We start from the raw sequence: 18,740 nt of genomic DNA, 5'->3' as shown, positions 1-18,740 counted from the left end.
TGGAGGTGGAGGAAAAAGCAGCACAGGGCTGAGCTGGCTGGGGATGAAAGACTGATGGCTAGAAGGGAGAAATGAGTTTCACCTAGATTATCACAAGAGAAGGTGGGAGTCCGGAGCCAGTGAACAGAAGTACCAGTTTATCAGGGCTGTGCCGGAGGTGCCATTATTAACTCCATTCTGCAAATGGGAAAACTGAGGCAGGCAGGCAGTGAAGTGACTTGCTTAGGGTTACACAGGTAGCTGTGATCACAGAAGGCAGCATCACTATGTTTCTCAGACACCAGGAAAAAAGGGAGATGGGGCCGACCCGTTGTGCTGAGGAACTTGTGCTTCTCAGGTTTGGTGGTCGGAGGGAACGTAATGAGGTGGACAGGGCTTCGGGGCCTAGCAACAGGGTCAGCCTCCCAAATCCTGCCCTGGGTTCTGACGTCTGGAGTGCTGCTTCCTGGGACCAGCAGGCAGACAGGAACACACCCGGTCGGCCCTTCGGCCTTTTGTCTAAGACTGAGCCGAGCCGATCCCTTAGCGCTCCAGAAATGGGTTCAGGGCCCATGCATCTGGGACCAGCACCTGGAAACTTGGCAGAGTAGAACTGCAGTTCTACTTTTCCAACCCGTCCCCTCACCTCCACTCATTCACTCATCACCTCCTGCCCAGATTACTCAAATGACTTCTGAGGGGGTTCCTCTCCCTCAGGCAGCACCAGAGCAATCTGTTTCCTCCCCTCCTCAAACCCCTCCCGTGGCTCCCTCGTGCCCAGACTGTAAAATGCAAACTCCTCAGCCTGACATGCAAGTTCTTCCACGTATGGCCTCAACTTGCCTCTCCACCGTTACTTCTCAAGTGCCCGTCACATATCACGATTGATCCAAACTTGGTCAATGGCCTCTTGGGTTCTCTTGCACCTATGCCTTCCTCCCCGAGTCAGGCAGGCCTGCCTAATGAAACCTTTCTCTTCCTTTAGGGCCCAGCTCAGATGGCATTTCCTACCTGAAGCCTAAGTCACTTCCTCCCATTGTTCTAGAACCCTCACCTGGACTGTTCTGTAGCGTCTTCTGTTATTCAGTCTTGTTTCCCCATCCACCCTTATTTTACCAAACTTCCTTAGGGTCAGGGGGTTTAGAACTAAAAAGACCTCTAGATCATCTTCCGTGTCCTCATTTTGCAACTGAAGAAATAGAGGTTAAATGATTTGTCTAAGGTGACAGAGGTAGTGAGGAGCAAGCCGGGTCTGGAACTAAGAAGCTCTGAGCCCTTAATAAATATTGGAGAGGACCAAAAAAAAGAAGCTCTGAGCCCAAAGCTGGTGCTTGAGGGCAGAGAGGAGCACCAGTCAAAGCAGCCTGCCTGCATTCACTTGAGAGCCCCCCACAGAGGATCCAGTGTCCCATGCAAACATGTCTTCTTACCTTGATGTCCATCTTCCCGGGATGGATGGTGTCGTGTTCCCCACATTCACAACCTACTCCGCCATCTTCCTCAGATCCCCCCGCTCCACATTTACCAGATTCCAGGGACTCCCCATTATCTTTAATTAAATGTAAAATCCACATTGAGAAAGTCCTCCAAAACCCAGCTCCTTCTAACCTTTCCATGCACTCTGTGATCCAGTGAATGCTGGGAAAGACACTCTATTTCCCAACTGCAGAATCTCCACAGGCTGTCTCCCCGGGGCCCGGAATTCTGACTTCTGCTTTCTGGCTTCCTTCACATCTTGTTACAGGCACACTTTCTGCAAGAAGCTTTTTTGGTTCCCTTTTAATGCTAGGGCCCTCTCTCTCTAGATGACCTCCAATTTATCCTGCATTCTCAATACATGATGGTTTATATGTTGACTCCTCCATTAAAGCAAGGGCTCCTTGAGGGCAGACCGGCTCGTCTCTTTTCTTATTGCTAACACGGTACTTGGCACACAGTAGGTGTTTAATCGATGCTGGCTGACCCACCAGGTAGAAAGTGAGAGTGCTTCCCCACTGGTACCCTTCGAATGTAAGGAGAAAGTGAGGAAGGCCTCCAGTGTCGGGTGGAATCTCTGTGGCGAATTGATGGGAAGACATGAACGAACAAGAGATGCGGAGGATGGAGGGAGGGACCGTTCTGAATTGACAAGATCATAAGATTCCATTTCATGGGCTGCCAAATTGGCCTAGTGGCCTTTTCTGTTCTTAGCTAAGGTACCTGGGTCTGTTGGGGAGATCTAGTGGGGCTTTACAGAAGAATCAGGGCCTTTTAATAGGTGTGTTTAAGGGAAATGCTTTAGCTGGAAATCTCCAAGGTACTAGCAGGCAGGGACAAGACAAGCTGCCAGAGTCCCTCAGAGTAGAGCCAGGACATCTCCAAACTAATGACTCCAGAGGGAGCCTAGGAAGGCGCAAGAAAAACCTAGAGGCCTTGGGAATTCATGGTCAAGTCACATCAGGCGGAAAGCGATCACAATGATCTGACATGCCGGGGGCACAGCAGGCCGTTCCGTTTGCAGGCCTGTTGCTGAAGATCACGGGGATCTTCAGGAGCGGCTCCAAGACCTGAGCGGATCAAGTGTTTTTGAGGGAGAAAAGGAGTCTTGTTTAGGAAGGCTTCATCGACAGTCACAAGCAGGAAGGTGGAAGTTCCCAGACATAGAAGACATGGAGGACGGAGGTTTTGAGGGAGCAAGAGAAGAATGAGGAGGGGGGAGATCCCAGGAAAAAGAAGGGACATGGCTTGGGAACAGACAGCATGTCTTAGGCAGATTGTTGTTTCTAAGAGAAGGCACATTTGCTAAACAGGGCCTACCCCGAAGCTTTTCCTTGGAGAATCAGCAAGGCAGAGCTCATGCTCACTGGCAGAATCCTTGAGAAGCTAGGGTCATCTAAATTTATACCACTATGTGTTGGGAGCCGCAATCTCTGAGCTGACTGGCGAAGCCCAGCACCGAGATCAAATGTGCACAGCATTCACGCAGGGATAACGTTTCCTTCTGCTTCTCATCAGTGGACTACTATTTCCTATGTTATTTATAATTGGCTTGATTACAGCACTAAACATTATCTAGAAAAATCTGGTGACATGGGGAATTTGGGCAAGTTAACCAGAAATGATTCCACAGGAATATTCTGTCCTAAGAGAACTAATCGCTCACCGAGACAAATGATAAAGGAGAGAACACCATAGAATTGCCACTATGGGAGGGAATCCAAAGGTCCAGGAAATAATGGTGTACACCAACTTAGACTGTGAAAAGATCAGTATGTCTAGGAACCAAAAGATGGTTAAAGTAGAACTAGGAATTGCCCTAAATGCCTACGTACACGGTTCCAAGTCAGGGAAATCGAGGAATCAAATAATCCGTAGAAGTGACAAAGAAGACTTACGTCAACAAACAAAATTCACTGACATTTAACCCTGTGTAACATTGACCTTTCATTATTGGCTTCATGTAATGTAATCAATAATTAACCATAAAAAACTTACTCAAATATTGAATGTCAAATGTAGTAACATGAAGCTCAATAAGTCCGACACATGTCTGAAGACTATGTTGACCTAAAGAAAAGTATATGATCATGATATAGTATAAAAATAAAGCCTGAAGGTGCCTGAGAGAAATGGGAGCATCACTTCCATCAGTTCCTCACTCAAACTACCCTATGACTCCCGTCTTCCTTTAATGCCGACCCTATTCCTCTCGCTCGGTCCCCTAGACCCCCTGCAGAGGCTGGACCCCTGCAACTGTGGAAGAGAGGGGAGAGGGATCAAGCATTTTGATGACATTATTATATTATAGAAATATTCTCTCACTAGGATATAGGCACTGTTACCCCCTTTTTACAGTGGAGAAAACCGAGGCATACAGGTGTCAAGTGACTTGCCCCAGGTTATACACCTAATAAGTGTCTGCATTTGGACTCGGGGCTTCCCGACTTCAAGTCCAGGGGCTGTGTGCATTGTGATGCCCCTTGGCAGCTTCTACAGCCATGAGGCATTAAGGAAGAACTTCTGTCTTTGAAGAAAGATCTGGATATACCTACTTAATCATTTTGATCCCAAGCACTGATAGAGTTCACAAAATAAATAAGAAAGCATTAGATGTCTGACACTCAGAAAATCACATTTATCAGTTTATTTTCTCCCTTCAACCATGATAATATGATAGCCAAATTTGGTTTTCACCGGAGGATCTGTGTACACAGGCTTGTCCAAGCTGCTGATGGGCAAGGAAAAGGCTACTTCTTGGAATGGGCCTACCATAGAGCCTCTTGACATCCAGCCCAAATCTCCCTAAAACAAAACAAAACAAAACAAAGCCAAAAGAAATCAATTAGAAGCAATCTGGCTAGGGCTATCCTAGACATTTGCTATCCTCCTCAAAGAAAAATAGGAGACCCTGAATATTCTAGAAAGAAGAACGCTCCTGATGAAGCCCTGTAGCCCTATGAGAGGCCTCATCAGCCTCAGAAGAGGTGGAAGGCCCCGTCTCTTCTTCAGTTCAGCGGGGTCCCCAGAGAGGCCTCACTTCAAGCAAAGCTCCAGGGCAGCTCTGAAGAACTGGAGGAGACTGGCCCTGTTCAAGCCCATTTTCAGCTTCCCCACAGGGGGCGATACATTTGAGCCCAAAGAGGAGAATCACTTCTTCAGCTGCTCACTCTCTGCCCACTTCCCCTCCCTTAATTCTGGCCTGAGACCTTGAACGAGCTACATATTTTGCCACCACAGAGTGTATACTGGCATCCTGTGCCACCACACAGGGCTAATGGGTAGGAGATAGGTACCCCCTGCCGGGCTTTGTCTTCACTGTACTCCGAGGCAACTTCATTGAATCTCACTCCAGCCTTGAGTTTTTCCATGGCCTCCATGATTCTGCCATGCTTTTCACACAGAATATGTCGGACCTGTAAGACACAAAGAGGAAACCACAGTACTTGCTATCACCCCAACCGTTCCCCACAGTACAAGAAGCAATTTTGTTCGAGAGAGAGAGAGAGAGAGAGAGAGAGAGAGACAGAGACAGAGACAGAGACAGAGACGGAGGAGATACTAGTTACTGGAAAAGTAAAATTCAAGAAGCCGTATTAGATTGTACTGTCTGGTTACTGACAGATTTTAGCAGAAACATCTAAGGATGTCTAAAAGTAAGCTGAAATGGGATTTTCCTGGCTAGGAGGGTGAAGCACATTAGCTGCTCCAGCTAAACACACAACCCCAACCAGCAGCCTCATTATTATCTTTTGGCTTTTATCAATGACTGCGTTATTTATAGGACCGGGGTTATCTCATAACCAATTCCTGGAGATCCCCAGTAGCTTGAAAATCAAGCCCTTTTCCCCCAGTATTTCTTGTTCCTCTAACACCACTGCTTTAATTTTACTCATCATTATGAATTGTCAGAATAGCTCATTTTTAAAACCATATTCTGATCTGTCGCTTTAATCAGACTGACTCACAGGAGACAAGGCTTCCCAAGAATCAAAGGAGGGGAAGGGGGCTATAAAATTGAAAATTGGTTTTAATTCTATTCGTAAGACTTAATCCAACTGGCATAGGTTTTAAAAGGTCTTTCCAAACTCCTTACCTTTATAACTTCATTCTTGCCCTCCATTTTAGAAAGTTGCCTAAAAGCCAAGCTTGTATTGCAATCCCCTTCACTTGGGGCTCTGTTCTGTTATGAATGGATTCTTTACCCTTACAGTGTCTACACTTGTAACCTCACTCTCAAGCCACTTATCCCAAAGTCCAGGTCCTTTGTAACTTTACCCACCGTCCACTTAACTCCAATTTAAGTTTATTCAGCCAAAGCCATTAAAGACTATTCCCTTAGCCTGGGAACCTTTGTCTTGTGACTCAAATCACATGTCTTGGCTGTGACTAAGGGGGTTTCAGAAGGGGAAGTCTCAATGATGTGAGTTTCATTCCGAATACGTCACAGACAGCCCATTGGAAAAAGACTCACCTACGCTGTTCAAGATTTCGCTCTGTCACTTGATTCATTGTTATAAAAGACCCTGTCAGGTCTCGCCAATTTATTGGTTACTGCTAGCCTAAGAAATCGGTTATGCTGGGGGGAGGGGAAAAGACTAAAGGATGGTTCTGTGGGAGGGAAAAGGGAGAGAGTACTTTGGGAAATGGAGGTGATAGAAAAACAAGAGTCACTGATAAGAGGAAAGAAGAACGACTTTTTGAGTCAGCTCTGAGCCCACTCTCTACAGCAGGAAAATTTGCCAAAAGCTTAACTTAAGTGGAGGAAAAGGTGAGGGGATGCTGGGAGCAGTAAAGTGACAATAATTTGCCTTCAATTGGGAAGAAAGGGACAAGCATTTCTAGAGCCCTACTATGTGCCAAGTACTGGGCTAAAGCACTTTACAAATATGATCTCATTGGATTCTCGCAACCTTGAACCTTAGAAGATTGGTGCTATCATTATCTCCATTTTACAGTGGAAGAAACTGAGACAGAGATTAGGTGACCTGCTCAGGGTCACACAGCAAGGAAGTGTCTGAGATCGGATTTGAATTCAGACCTTCCTGACCGACTCTAAGCCTGGGGCACTCCCTGGCCGTCTCTTAATTCCAACTCAGAAGCTCCAAGGAAGGGCCAGAAAAGTCACAAGCAAGAGGACTGATGAGTTTAGAGAGTGAAGAAAGACTAGGAGTGACTACACCATCTGCCTTCTGACTGTGCCATCAACAAGCCCTCAATGAGCTCAGTCTCTTGGAATTTTCCCTTCTGTCTGCATAAATATATATTTATTATATACAAGTATAAAGGAGACATAATTGATATGTGTTGTGAAATTATACATAAGTATAAATATAGCTAAAAGTAGCCTCAGGCAGCACAGAGAGAAAAGCCACTCATTCAGGGGAAACTGGAGCTCTGAAGCTCGCCTTGCTCTTTATAATTTTACCAATTCGATTGTGGGGCTTTTTGTGATTGTTTTCACCACTGACATCGTGGGGAATGTTTTCAGGGCTCTGCTCACTTCCCTCTGCATCACCAGTTCATGGAGATCCTTCTCTTAATTGATCACACTCATCGTTTCTTCTAGGACAGTGAAATCCCATTACCTTCAGTTACCATTCTGATGGGGATCAACTCTGTTTTCGATTCTTTGCTAGCACAAAACATGCCGCCAGTCTGATTTCAGAGCGGCCTGGAGAGACTCGCATGAACTGATGCTGAGTGCAGTGAGCACAACCAGGAGATCACCGTATACGGCAACAGCGGGATTGTGGTATGATCCACCATGATGGCCTCAGCGCTTCTCATCAACACAGTGATCCAAGACAATTTCAAAAGACTTGGATGGAAGATGCCGTCTGCACGCAGAGAAATAACTCTGGAGACTGAATACAGATCAAAGCAGACTTATCTTCACTGTGCTTTTCTCTAGATTTTTCCCTATTCTGATTTTTCTTTCACAATAGGACGGACATAGAAACACATCTGAAATGATTGTACACGTATAGCCTGTATCACACTGCTTGCTATCTTGGAGAGGGGAAAAAATCCACAAGTCAAATCTTGCAGAAATGAATGTTGAAAACTATCTTTACATGTAATTGGAAAAAAATAAAACACTATTACGTGAAAAAAAATTAGTGCTGCCATCAACATTTCATGTACACAGGGACTTTGTTTTTTTTGTCTGACCATGTATATGCCTAGCAATTGGTTCTCTGGATAAAAGAGCATGGGAAATTTTACTCACCTTCTTAGTATGATTCTAGGTTTCATTCTAGAATGGAGAGACTAATTCACAGCTCCATGAACAACACCTATTAGTGTACCTGTCTTTATGACTAAGTTCAATACATCTGAAATGACTGTTAATGATGTATAGGCTTTCTTAAGCCGTGGTAAAACTTTGTCAGAAAAAAATGAGATCACTGTAACTCACCTTTACTGAATTTCCACCACCTTTAGGACCCTGAGCCTTCTTATCTGCCCCTTCACTCCCAGAAGCTGCTCCTCCTTTATTTAAAAAAAAAAAAAAAAAAAAAAAAAGGACACTTATTTAGATGTCATGTGATTTCTTTCACCCCACGGTGCTCCCCCCGCTTTCCACCAAATCATGAAAGCTTGCGAACATCAAAACCAGAAAGCAGAGGCCGGCAGGAGGGCACATAGCTTAAAACACTCCCACTGTTTTGGTCATTTTTGTGGAGCTCCTTAGCTTTGCTACAATTTAGGAGGGGAGTGGTGGTATATACTCAAGCGACAGTGATCAAAAATTTAAAAGCATCAATCCAGTTTTTGGAAAGTAGATTTTCTTTTCCTGAAATCAGAACTGCTCTAGAAGATCAGCGTTTCGACTGCCATCTGCTTCTCCCTATTCTCCAATTCCAAACAAAACAGGTTCAACTTCCTGAGTACAGTGCCCAGACTTAGAGCGATAGGTACATCCTTTCTTATGTGACCAAAAAGCCATAGCTCAACAGACTAGGGAGGTACTTGACAAAGTAACAGTTCCAGAGGATGGCCACTATCAAGAACCAAGAATACCAGCTAGAGGAAGCTAGGATAACTGGAAAGATTACACAACCGAGTTTTAAGTCAGCAGTTTCTGGAAGGTAAAAAGTAGAGATTTGCTTCAAATCAAATTCGTTAAAACACTTTATAGATCATAGCACTTTAACATCCACTTGGTCCTCACAAGTAATCTGGGGAGGTGCTATTATTACCCAGACTTGACAAGCCCAAGTTCCTGATTTCAGGCCCCAAGTTCTCTCTCCTGCCTTTCTGCACCATCTAGCGGCCTCCAAAAGTCATTCCCCTAATGTACATTCTTCACAACTTCAATATTAAGATTCCTTTATTATCATTATAGCTTCTTACATACGAAACATAAATGGGTAATTATTCAACACTGACCCTTGCAAAAACTTCTATTCCAACTTTCCCCCTCCTTCCCTCCACCCCCTCTCCTACATGGCAGGTAGTCCCCTATATGTTAAAATATGCGTTAAATATAATATATGTATACAAATCCATACAGTTCTCTTGCTGCGCAAGAAGAATCAGATTTAGAAAGAAGGTAAAAATAATCTGAGGAAAAAACCAATAATGCAAGCGGACAATAACAGAAGGAGTGGAAATGCTCTATTTCCCAGTGTTCTTTTGCTGGGTGTAGCTGCTTCTGTTCATTACTCATCGACTGGAACTCATTTGGATAAGATTCCTTTTTCAAACAATGTTTTATGGATGCCTTGTTTTTTTTTTTTACATCACGGCCATTTGGGGATATCTCCCTTCTAATCCATACATCCAAACGGAAATCCACAAATGAGCCCTTTTTTGAAAAAAGAAAGCTAGAGAAAAATCAACCAACACGGGGACCATGATTCTAAGTGTAAACAACACTTTCTATGCAGTACCTGAACATCTCCAAGGAGATGAGAACAGAATTGTTTTTAAAAGACTCTTTTGAAACCACAGAAGGAGAATCACTTCTAACACACCAAGTTAACATGAATATTCGACACTGAAATTCTTAGAACTAAAATATACTCGGGCACGTTTTCCTGCCAAAATAAATGTGTAGTTTAAAAAGATATTTTTACGTAATTCTACTACAAATGCAATAACTCTCCCCAAATCCTAAAGAGCAAATAAATCTACAAAATGACGTGTTGACTATTACATGAAATCCTCAGCCTTTAACAAAGTAGAATCCGATGAATTATTAGATACCAGTGCGGCGTTGCGGGGCCGGGAAAAGAACAAGAGAGCGTAAGATAAAGAAGGAAGGAGCAGGGACGCAAGCGTTAAGCCGCTGAGGACTTTAAATTTGATTTTAGAGACACCTGGGCAGGAAACTCACGAATCACCGGCTCCAGGTTCCTTTGAATCGCCTTACCTTTCCCGCCTTTGCCAGAACTCTTGCCTTTAGGAGCCATCTTGCCACTTTCCTGCCCTCGCGACTCTGTTTGTACTTCCGAGTATCCAGGTGCCGAATAGGGTCGATGGTCTCTTCCTAAGCGTGTCCCAAAATATGCCGGAAGAAAATAATCACCGCCTGAGTGTCGCCTTAGCTCAACGGCAATCAGGCAGTAGTTAAGACAGCCACTGGCGTCTGGGTCCTTCGGTACGCTTACTAAATCCAGGTCGGGGCCTTCCTGCAGTTTCCCTTCCGGGGCGTGGGAACGTAGCCGCGCTGGAGGCACGCGCCCGCCCTTCGACGCATGCGCCCGCCCCTCGACGCACGCCCCGCCCCTCGACGCATGCGCCCGCCTCTCGACGCACGCGCCCGCCCCTCGACGCATGCGCCCGCTCCTCGACGCACGCCCCGCCCCTCGACGCACGCCCCGCCCCTGACGTCAGGCGGAAACTTCGATCTATCGATTGTTTTGGTCTTAGACCGCATCGAACGGTTTTCGCGTTCTTGCGTTTGCTCGGTGTCTCCCTCTTGTGGTTAACATGGGAATATTTTCAATGACTTCACATGTATAATTTGCCTTCTACAGGAGGGAGGATAGAGAATTTTGAACTGATCAAATTGAAATTAATACTAAACAAAGAAAAAATAAAATCAATCTTTTGTCTTAGCTGGAACTGAGAGGGAGCTTAGAGGCCATCGAGTCCGAACCCATTTGTTCCCCCAGAAGGAAACTGAGGCCCGGGGAGGGGAAGGGACTCGGCAGCCAGCTAGCAAGTGGCGGGGCAAGGGCTTGTGTGCCTCCAGCTCTCTTCCTGTTCTCGACCACGGCCCTCAGTAGCGTTCCTGGGATCTCGGGGGATCCCTTGCTTCCTCTGGATCTTAGAGCAGCCCAGGGAAGCGCTTTCCTGTCGGCAGATCACATTGGCCATCTCCCTGCCCAGTGCCCGCGGGCACGGGCGGGCGGCAGAGCCCTGCTTAGCGACTGACGGAGCAGTCAGCGTGCATTGATTAAGCACCTACTGTTTGCCGGCAACGGGCTAAGTGCCGGGGATACAAAAAGAAGCAAAAGACAGAATCTACCTTAAGCTCACGTCTAAGGGAGGGAGGGGCGGACAAAGACCACACCAGACAGAGAGGAAATGATTAGGAGAGAGAAGGCGCCGGAATGAAGGCAGAAAGATTGCTGGGCAACCCCCCCCTCGTCCCCCCTTCAATCCATTTCACTGTCATGGCACAGAATCGCCCCCCCCCACTGGCGTCACGGGTCTCCCCTTGGAGCATAAAGGCCAAAGAATCCCTGAATCGGAGCCCACGGAGGCTGGAATGGGCGGACAGGACTGTGTCCCCGGGATCGTAGCCGGGAGGTGGGGGGGTGCACCTGGATTAGAAAAATCTCCACCCCTCCCGGCCTCTGGGAGCATCCCCACCCTCTTCCTTGGTTCCCACAGGAAACTCCCACAGTAATCTCACTTTCAGTTCACTTGAGAGCATAATCACCACTTTTTATTATTATTATTATTTTGGCTGAGGTAATTGAAGTTAAGTGACTTGCCCAGGGTCACACAGCTAGGAAGTGTGAACTGTCTGGTCAGATTTGAACTCGGGTCCTCCTGACTTTAGGGCTGCTGCTCTATCCACTGCGCCACCTAGCTGCCCTCCTCACCACCCATTATTGACCTGGAAATTAGCTCCTCAAACGCTCCCTAGCCCCGGGCCATAGAAACCTAAAGAAAATCAAGTCACTCTATCTCCAACTTGGCCATCTTCCTAATAAGGAATGACACCCCTGAGACTTCTCCCATTTTGCCAAAGCCCCGCTGCTTGGAGACTGGGACGCAAAAACAGCACGTGCCTCCCCCCTCCTCAAACCTCCCCCCCTCCAACTCCCGGGGCTGTCAGGGGAGCTCGCCCCTCAACGATGAAAGGCCGTGAGCACCCCTAAGAGCATTTGCCATTTGATCCTGGAAGAGATCAGGAGCCCCTGAGGTTTACTGAATAGGGGATGAGGGGCAGGATGAGAAGGTCAGCCCCAGGCTTTTGGAACATCCCTGAATAGAAGATGGAGAGACACAAAAGGGAAGGCCTAGTGTCCTAGCTTTGAGGCGACACCACGTTAGAATATTAACTCCTATAATCAATCACTCCTGTGAAACCCTCACGTGTTGTGATGTTGTGCCGCAGTTCCCTTTTTTTGTCCCGCCTCAGTTTCCCGAAATTGTCCTGCCTCGGTTTCCCTAAATTGTTCTGCCTCAATCTCCCTGGTCAATAAATACAGAGTGGATCACGGTAAAGGCAAAGGAGAAATACAAGTAAAGAGGACTGGGAAGATTGGAGGGGGCAGAGAGAGGGATCCAGGAGGAGCCGGTATCCACGCCTTTAAAAGAGAGATGGCCGTGAGGAGGATGTGTACTCCGGGCATCTTCAGACCTTCCTCTCTCCAGGCTCATCGCCTTCCTAAGCTGTCACTGTAATGTCGGAGAAACTGAGGCAAGATAGAGATTAGAGAGTTTTTCATATTTTCTTTGGGTTTCCGAGAGGGAGAGATTTTCTGGGACCGAAGGATCCGCTTGGGTCTCAAAGCGTTCAGCATCGAATGTGAGATTCCGGATTCTTTAGAGGGGGGAGAACAAAGACAGAAAAGGGGGGGGTGGCAGAGTGAGCACCGGGAAGGTCTGGAGTCATGATGTCTAAGATAGAAGGTCTTTCTCCTTATATGGATTAAACTTTTACAGTTTATAACTAAATCTTATCAGTCCTAATGGTCAGGAGGGCGGGGGTGTTGCGACTGGGGGGATGGAGGCGGAACAATGAAAGGAACTGAGGCAGGACAATTTAGGGAAATCGAGGCGGGACAATTAGGGAAACTGAATCAGGACAGTAAAAGGGAAGCGTGGTACAACATCACAGGATTTCTCTTCAGTTTGGACTCAAACTTTCCATGAATTCAGCCAAATCATTAACCCTCACTCCCCTGCTTCTGGAGGAGCTCAACGGAGCCAAGTTTAAGATACAAGAGCAAAAGTTGGGAGGAACTGAATTCGGAGCAGTGATTATTTCTTGTTGCCCAAAGATCCCTTCATCACTGTTGATTGAGTAGGCCCCTCTAGGACCTATCATGGGGAGTGGGGAAAGGATTTCCCTCTCCTCTAGGGAAGACAGAAACCCCTTTACTACTCAGAAAATTCTTGCAGAACGGCTGCAGCCAAAAAGAGATCCCACCATCCTTTGTTTTGACTTCCATTTCTCTGTTTTAGAAATAATATTCTATTTGAATGATTCGCTCGAATTTTCATCCCTTTCATTTTTCATTGTTTTCTTTATCATAATCTCTTTTTTCTTTTTTCAACCAGTATTTGTTTTTTTTCCAAATACACGTAAAGATAATTTTTCAGATTCATTTTTGGTAAAAGTGGGCCTTCCAAATTTTTCTATTATTACCCTCCCTACTCCCCGAGATAGCAAGCCATCTAAGTGAGAAATGTGCGATGATTTTTATTTTTATTTTATTTTTATTGTAGTTTTTTTTATTTATTTACAACATATGTGCACGGGTAATTTTTCAACTGACCCTTGCAAACACTTCTGTTCCCACTTTTCCCCTCCTTCCCCCCACCCCCTCCCCTAGCCGGCAGGCGGTCCCATCCATGTTAAACATGTTAAAGTAGATCTTAAATACAATCTCTGTATACATATTTATACAGTTCTCTTGTTATGTGCAGTGATTTTAAAGATATTTCCATATTTGTCATATTGTGTAAGGAAAAAAAATCACGAAAAAAAAAAAACAACCCCAAGCAAACAACCAACCAAAAAGGTGAAAGTCCTGTGCTCTGATCACCTTCCGTCTCCATCGTTCCGTCTCTGGATCACGGGGCATTTTCCATCCCCAATCCATTGAAATTCCCATCCTATCTTACGCCACATCAGACGCCTCTCAGAGTGAACAACCACTGACTTTTTCAGATTAGAAATTGGCCCAGAATTTTTTTTTTGTTTAAAAACTTTTATTTTGTCCTATTTTAAAATAATCACCATTAATTTTCTCTCCCTTCCACTTCCCTTTATAGCCACATCTCTTTGGACATCTAGAGTCTATGGCCTCTCTGTGGCAGGGCTCATCAGCACGTCACAATTTGATCCAAGTCCTGAGTTATTTCGATCATTAGTCTTGATTGTACTTTATTACTTTAGTCTTTCCTGATTGTGGACACCCATTCTGTCGTACCCTTCCGGAGTTTCCAGATCTTTTATGCCTCCATTATTTGCCGTTTAGACTCTTAGAATTCATTTTGTCTCCAGACAGAGGTCAGATGATTTGAATGACATTTGGAACACTTTTTTTTCCCCCTCCATAGCAGAATGTCTAAAAATGAGAAGTGTTATGGCTAGTAGAGATCTCTTTGCAGATAATAGAATTTAAGGGTTCTATCTGCTCAGTGGCTAGGGAAAGAAAAAGATTTCTTCCCTAGTCTGGCGGCTCCGAGTTTACATTTTCCACGGAACTACTTCCCCAGAATAGTAGGGAGAAGAACAAATGTGAACTCCTGAGACTAACTGCCCTGTACTTTAAAGAAAAAAAATACCCCGTGAGTTCCCATGAAGCCAAGTGATGAACAAAAGAGAGCTTCCCTTATTATCTTCCTTGTTAGAAATAAGCTTCTCTGGGCCAGCTGGGTGGCGCAGTGGATAGAGCACCAGCTCGGAAGTCAGGAAGGCCTGAGTTCAAAGTGACCCGGCAAATCACTTAATCCCAATTGCCTCAGCCAAAAAAAAAAAAAGCTTCCCAACAGTAGGGACGGTTTTATTCTTTGTATTTGTATAACCAGTGTTCAGCACAGTGCCTGACACACAATGGCTGTTGATTTATTGATGGAAAGAGTGCTGGATTTGGAGGTGTAGGAACTGAGTTTGAATCCTGACTCATTTTCTACCATTTTCTCTGATTTAGAATCTATTTTGATTTTAGTAGATTCGAGATATTTCTTGTAAACAGTATATATATATATATATATATATATATATATATATATATATATATATATATAAAAACATGGAATCTTTTATTCATAATAGGATTTCTGTACATTAGGGGCAAGAGTGCATTAAAGTCCTATAATAAAGTCCTAGAAATCACTAGAAGAAACATCAAAAACCAACTTGATAAAATCTGTGGGAATTTCAGGGGTTTTTGGAAACAGTAGATTGTTGGATTTTGTATTTTGACTCATTCTGTGACTTGCATTTTATTGGGAAAGTTTAAGCCATTCGCATTCGCCACTACAATTGTTTTCTTTTTAACTTATTTCATCATCTTTTCTTGTGCAGCGAGAGAACTGTATAAATATGTGTACATATATTGGATTTAACATCTATTTTATCATGTATGGGACCGCCTGCCAGCTAGGGGAGGGGGTGGGGAGAAGGAGGGGAAAAGTGGGAACAGAAGTGTTTGCAAGGGTCAATGTTGAAAAATTACCCATAGAATCAGGCCTAAATGGCTCTTATTTGGTTCTATTTGTAAGCTAGGATGCTATCAAATTTGTAATGAGAGTTTCATTGCCTACCAATTTATTCTCTCTTTATTAAAAAAAAAACAAAAACGACAAACGAGCAAAAAAAGAAAAATTATACATGCGTGTGTTTTGTCAATTAAAAAAAATAAATAGAAACCTTATTTCACTGTCAAAGAATACACACTTTCTTATTCATATATTACCAGTCAGGCATTTGTTTGGGTTCATGAAGGAAAGAATTCTTTTGCCTCGATCGTTCATGGGCTCATAGGATCCCATATTGAGAGCTGGAAAGGACCTTAGGGTTCCTTAGAAGACTTAGAGAGGATGGGATCCAAACTTGGATCTGTCCGCTGAGGAACTTGGGACTGAAAGATTTGAAAGAATTTGCCCAAGCGGTAAGTAGCAGAGGTAGGATTCGAATCCAGGTCCTCTGATTTTGTTTGCAGTGTTCTCTCCTACGTACCCCTACGTTATCTTGAGGGACATCCTTAGTAAATGGCAACATCCTCTCTGTGAGTTATTATGACGATCTCCTCAATTCCCATAGAGCGGGTCCACGGGAATACCCAGTGAGCAACTGGATTCACTCCACGGAGCCAGCGAGGAGGTCGCAAAGTTAGCTTTTCATAGAAATGGAACGGAAAAGATGGAAAAAAGGAGCATGAGACGTGGAAAAAGAGAATATCACTTTTATTATCAGCCAGAGGAAACAGGATTAGACAATTTATAATGTAAAATTGATCAAGAAACACAGATGGTTTACATTCACTACCACATGGTCGCTATAAGTTTGGGCTGATGAGTACAGTGAGCACGATGCATGCCTAATAATCGATGGACTCAGAGACCAAAAAGCAAAGGGAGCAAAATGAAGTCCCATCTCCAGAGTGTGGCCAAGTCCCAGCCGGTAAAGGTGGGGATCACGGAGAACTTTGAGGTGGCAACCGGAGCATCTCAGCCAAAGAGTGCACGAGACCCTCGAGGGCAGGATCTTCGTGGCTCCAGGCCTAGCGTGTTGCCCGACCCACAGCAAGGACTTACACGGTTGGCGAATCGTTGAGCTGAAAGCAAGGGTTGTTATTGAATTTGACCGTTTGGAAATTGTTTTAACTAAGGCAGAAGATTGCGATCGAATATGCTTTTGCCTCTTCCTCCCGAGGACTGGCCATCCAAATGAAAATAAGAATGAAAAGATCTTCCCTGCCAAATGAGCCGACACCATTAACAGGGGGGTTACCACAGGAGCTTTGCAAGTTGTTTTACCTGGGTTTCCTTATCTGTGAGATAAGGAGGTCCCATTCAGCCCTGGGATTTTTTGAAATGGATGTTCTCTTCTCCTAGGCTGGAGGACACAGCCAACGGTGGAACTGACGATTGGCCGATCAAGGCAGTCCGTCACGTGACATCTATCTGTGGGCTCCACTCTGCTTGAATTTACACCAGTGACTATCTGGGCTTTGGGGCGAGTGATAGATGGTTTCAGACTTAGGCCAAAGTAACGGGCAAAGGTGCGGCCAGTAGCCTGGACACAGAACCCTAAAGTTTGTCTAGTCTGATCATTCACCCTATTCCGGAATTCCCTAGCTAACATTTCTCACAGATATCCCCGGAGCCTCTGTTTGAACCTGTCCCCAAACTAGGAGCTCACTATTCCAGGAAATCCTTCTTTATCTTATTTTTCCCAGTACCTTTTACTCACTCCTTTTCCTTCTGTCTTGTGGGACTAAACCGAACACATCTCCTCCCGCGTCTACAGGACAGCCCCTCAAAATGTGCTGGCAGTGACATGAAACACTCTTCCTCCGGACTCGAGCGCCCACTCGCCTTCACCGCTTCTCACGAGCCGCTTCCGGCACTGTAACTAGCAATCTTGACACCTGGAACCATTCATGGAAGGGTAGGAGCAAACTCCGGCATGGGGTTGGATTGGGCCAGGGAGGAGCAAACTCACTGGGAATAGAGTTATTGGGAGGAAGAATGCCATCAGATAGCTTCCTGGTTTACCTGATAATTCTGACCAAGAGCTGCTCATTTTTTTTCTACACTTCAGATCAAGTCTCTAAATTTCCATTCTCTGGGGCAAGGAGCTCGTGGCCCTGCCCTAGTCCTGGTTCTGCAGGATTTAGAGCTTTGTAGTTATCACGATCCCAGAGTCAGGAGAGGGGAGTGCAAAGGTCTGAGAGAGCCATCGTTTGGCTTGGGTCAAGAAAGCTTTTACTGCCCGTCAAGAATTAATCTCACTTATGCACACACAGAAAAACTGAGCTCAAAGGGCCTCCCTGAACTGGTGGCTGCAAACCCTCTCCACTCAATAGGGACATAATGAAGCTTCGAGTCCGTAGGCTGCAAACGCCTTGAGACTCAGATCCTGAAGAAGGGATGTCGGGAGCCGTTCGAATTCCCCCTTTTCTGTTCTCGGCATTTCCATCCTCCCCCTCGTCCACACCTCCTTCAAGCAGAGAAATGGGCTCCTGCCCAGAAAAGCTGATTCACTACAGGATTCCCTTATGTTCACCCTGGGGCACCCACTTCATGTAGTGAGTCAGCTAAAAGCCCAGTAGCCTAATGAATAAAGGATCGCCTCACTCTTGGAAGCCGTTCAGCAGCAGAGCGCTCAGATTTGGTAAATGGCGTTTACAAGACGCATCGGGAGCACCTATCTTTTAACCTCAGCTTTTAGGGTCTCCTGTATTCAGGGGGGGCCAGGGAGCACTCCGTTGGAATGCTCCCGATGGCCACGGAACCCAAAGAAGGCCCCCAGCATACCGAGCAGCCCTCTTATAAGTGAACTTTACGGGAGGACGTGGATCAAGTTGCACAGGAAGGGCGGGTTGGGAAGGGTCGTGATCGACAGCGTCCCACATACGTGAGACCGTTGAGCCATCGGAGGGATAGTGTGTGCACGTTCTAGCCCCTGTATATGCTAGAGCCCTCTGCTGAAGCCTCGTGGCGATTTGGAGCTGCCCCTGGGTTCTTGAAGGCCGTGCTAGTGGGGCCCAGACTCTGGGAGGGCCAAACAAGCTGGGAAAAACATGTCCACGTGGCCATTAGAAATGGCCGGCGTTGCTAAGCATGGGGAGATTCAGCGGCAAAAAACTGGTAAGAGGTGGGGGAGGGAAATGGAGGTTTTTGGTCTCGGCAACTCATAAAAGACCCCCGGGTCTAATGGGGCACCGAGAGGTTGCCATCTGCACTGTACATACACTGATGACCTCGTGGTCACTTTGGTTCTGCTGGTCCCAGGAAGCTTCTGTCTGCTTGGAAGTTGTCACAAGCTCCCTGATTCTGGCGCCATTTACTTTGTTCTTCAAAAATAAAAAAAGATAAATCTCTCTGTCTCTCTGTCTTTCTGTCTCTCTCTCTCTCTC

General features: G+C 45.6%; 1 protein-coding gene and 1 long non-coding RNA gene across 2 annotated transcripts in view; both read right to left on the bottom strand.

Annotated features, from left to right (window-relative positions):
* Positions 1-1,852, bottom strand: part of LOC127542679 (uncharacterized) — a 47,184-nt gene extending 45,332 nt beyond the window's left edge. Inside the window, exon 1 of the long non-coding RNA XR_007948782.1 lies at positions 1,410-1,852. This is a non-coding gene — a long non-coding RNA (uncharacterized LOC127542679). The remainder of the gene's footprint in view (positions 1-1,409) is intronic.
* A 2,235-nt stretch (positions 1,853-4,087) lies between these two features.
* PIN4 (peptidylprolyl cis/trans isomerase, NIMA-interacting 4) lies at positions 4,088-9,952 on the bottom strand. The gene is made up of 4 exons (XM_051968234.1): positions 9,836-9,952; positions 7,877-7,950; positions 4,752-4,871; positions 4,088-4,260 (listed from the first exon to the last, which is right to left on the bottom strand). The coding sequence occupies exons 1-4, from the start codon at positions 9,873-9,875 to the stop codon at positions 4,102-4,104; spliced, it is 393 nt and encodes a 130-aa protein (XP_051824194.1). The 5' UTR covers positions 9,876-9,952; the 3' UTR covers positions 4,088-4,101.
* Between the last annotated feature and the right edge of the window lie 8,788 nt (positions 9,953-18,740).

The sequence above is a fragment of the Antechinus flavipes genome, chromosome X (assembly GCF_016432865.1).
Source record: "Antechinus flavipes isolate AdamAnt ecotype Samford, QLD, Australia chromosome X, AdamAnt_v2, whole genome shotgun sequence".
NCBI lineage: Eukaryota > Metazoa > Chordata > Mammalia > Dasyuromorphia > Dasyuridae > Antechinus > Antechinus flavipes.
Note: the sequence above shows the minus strand (reverse complement) of the source record. Positions and strands in the feature narration are given on the sequence as shown.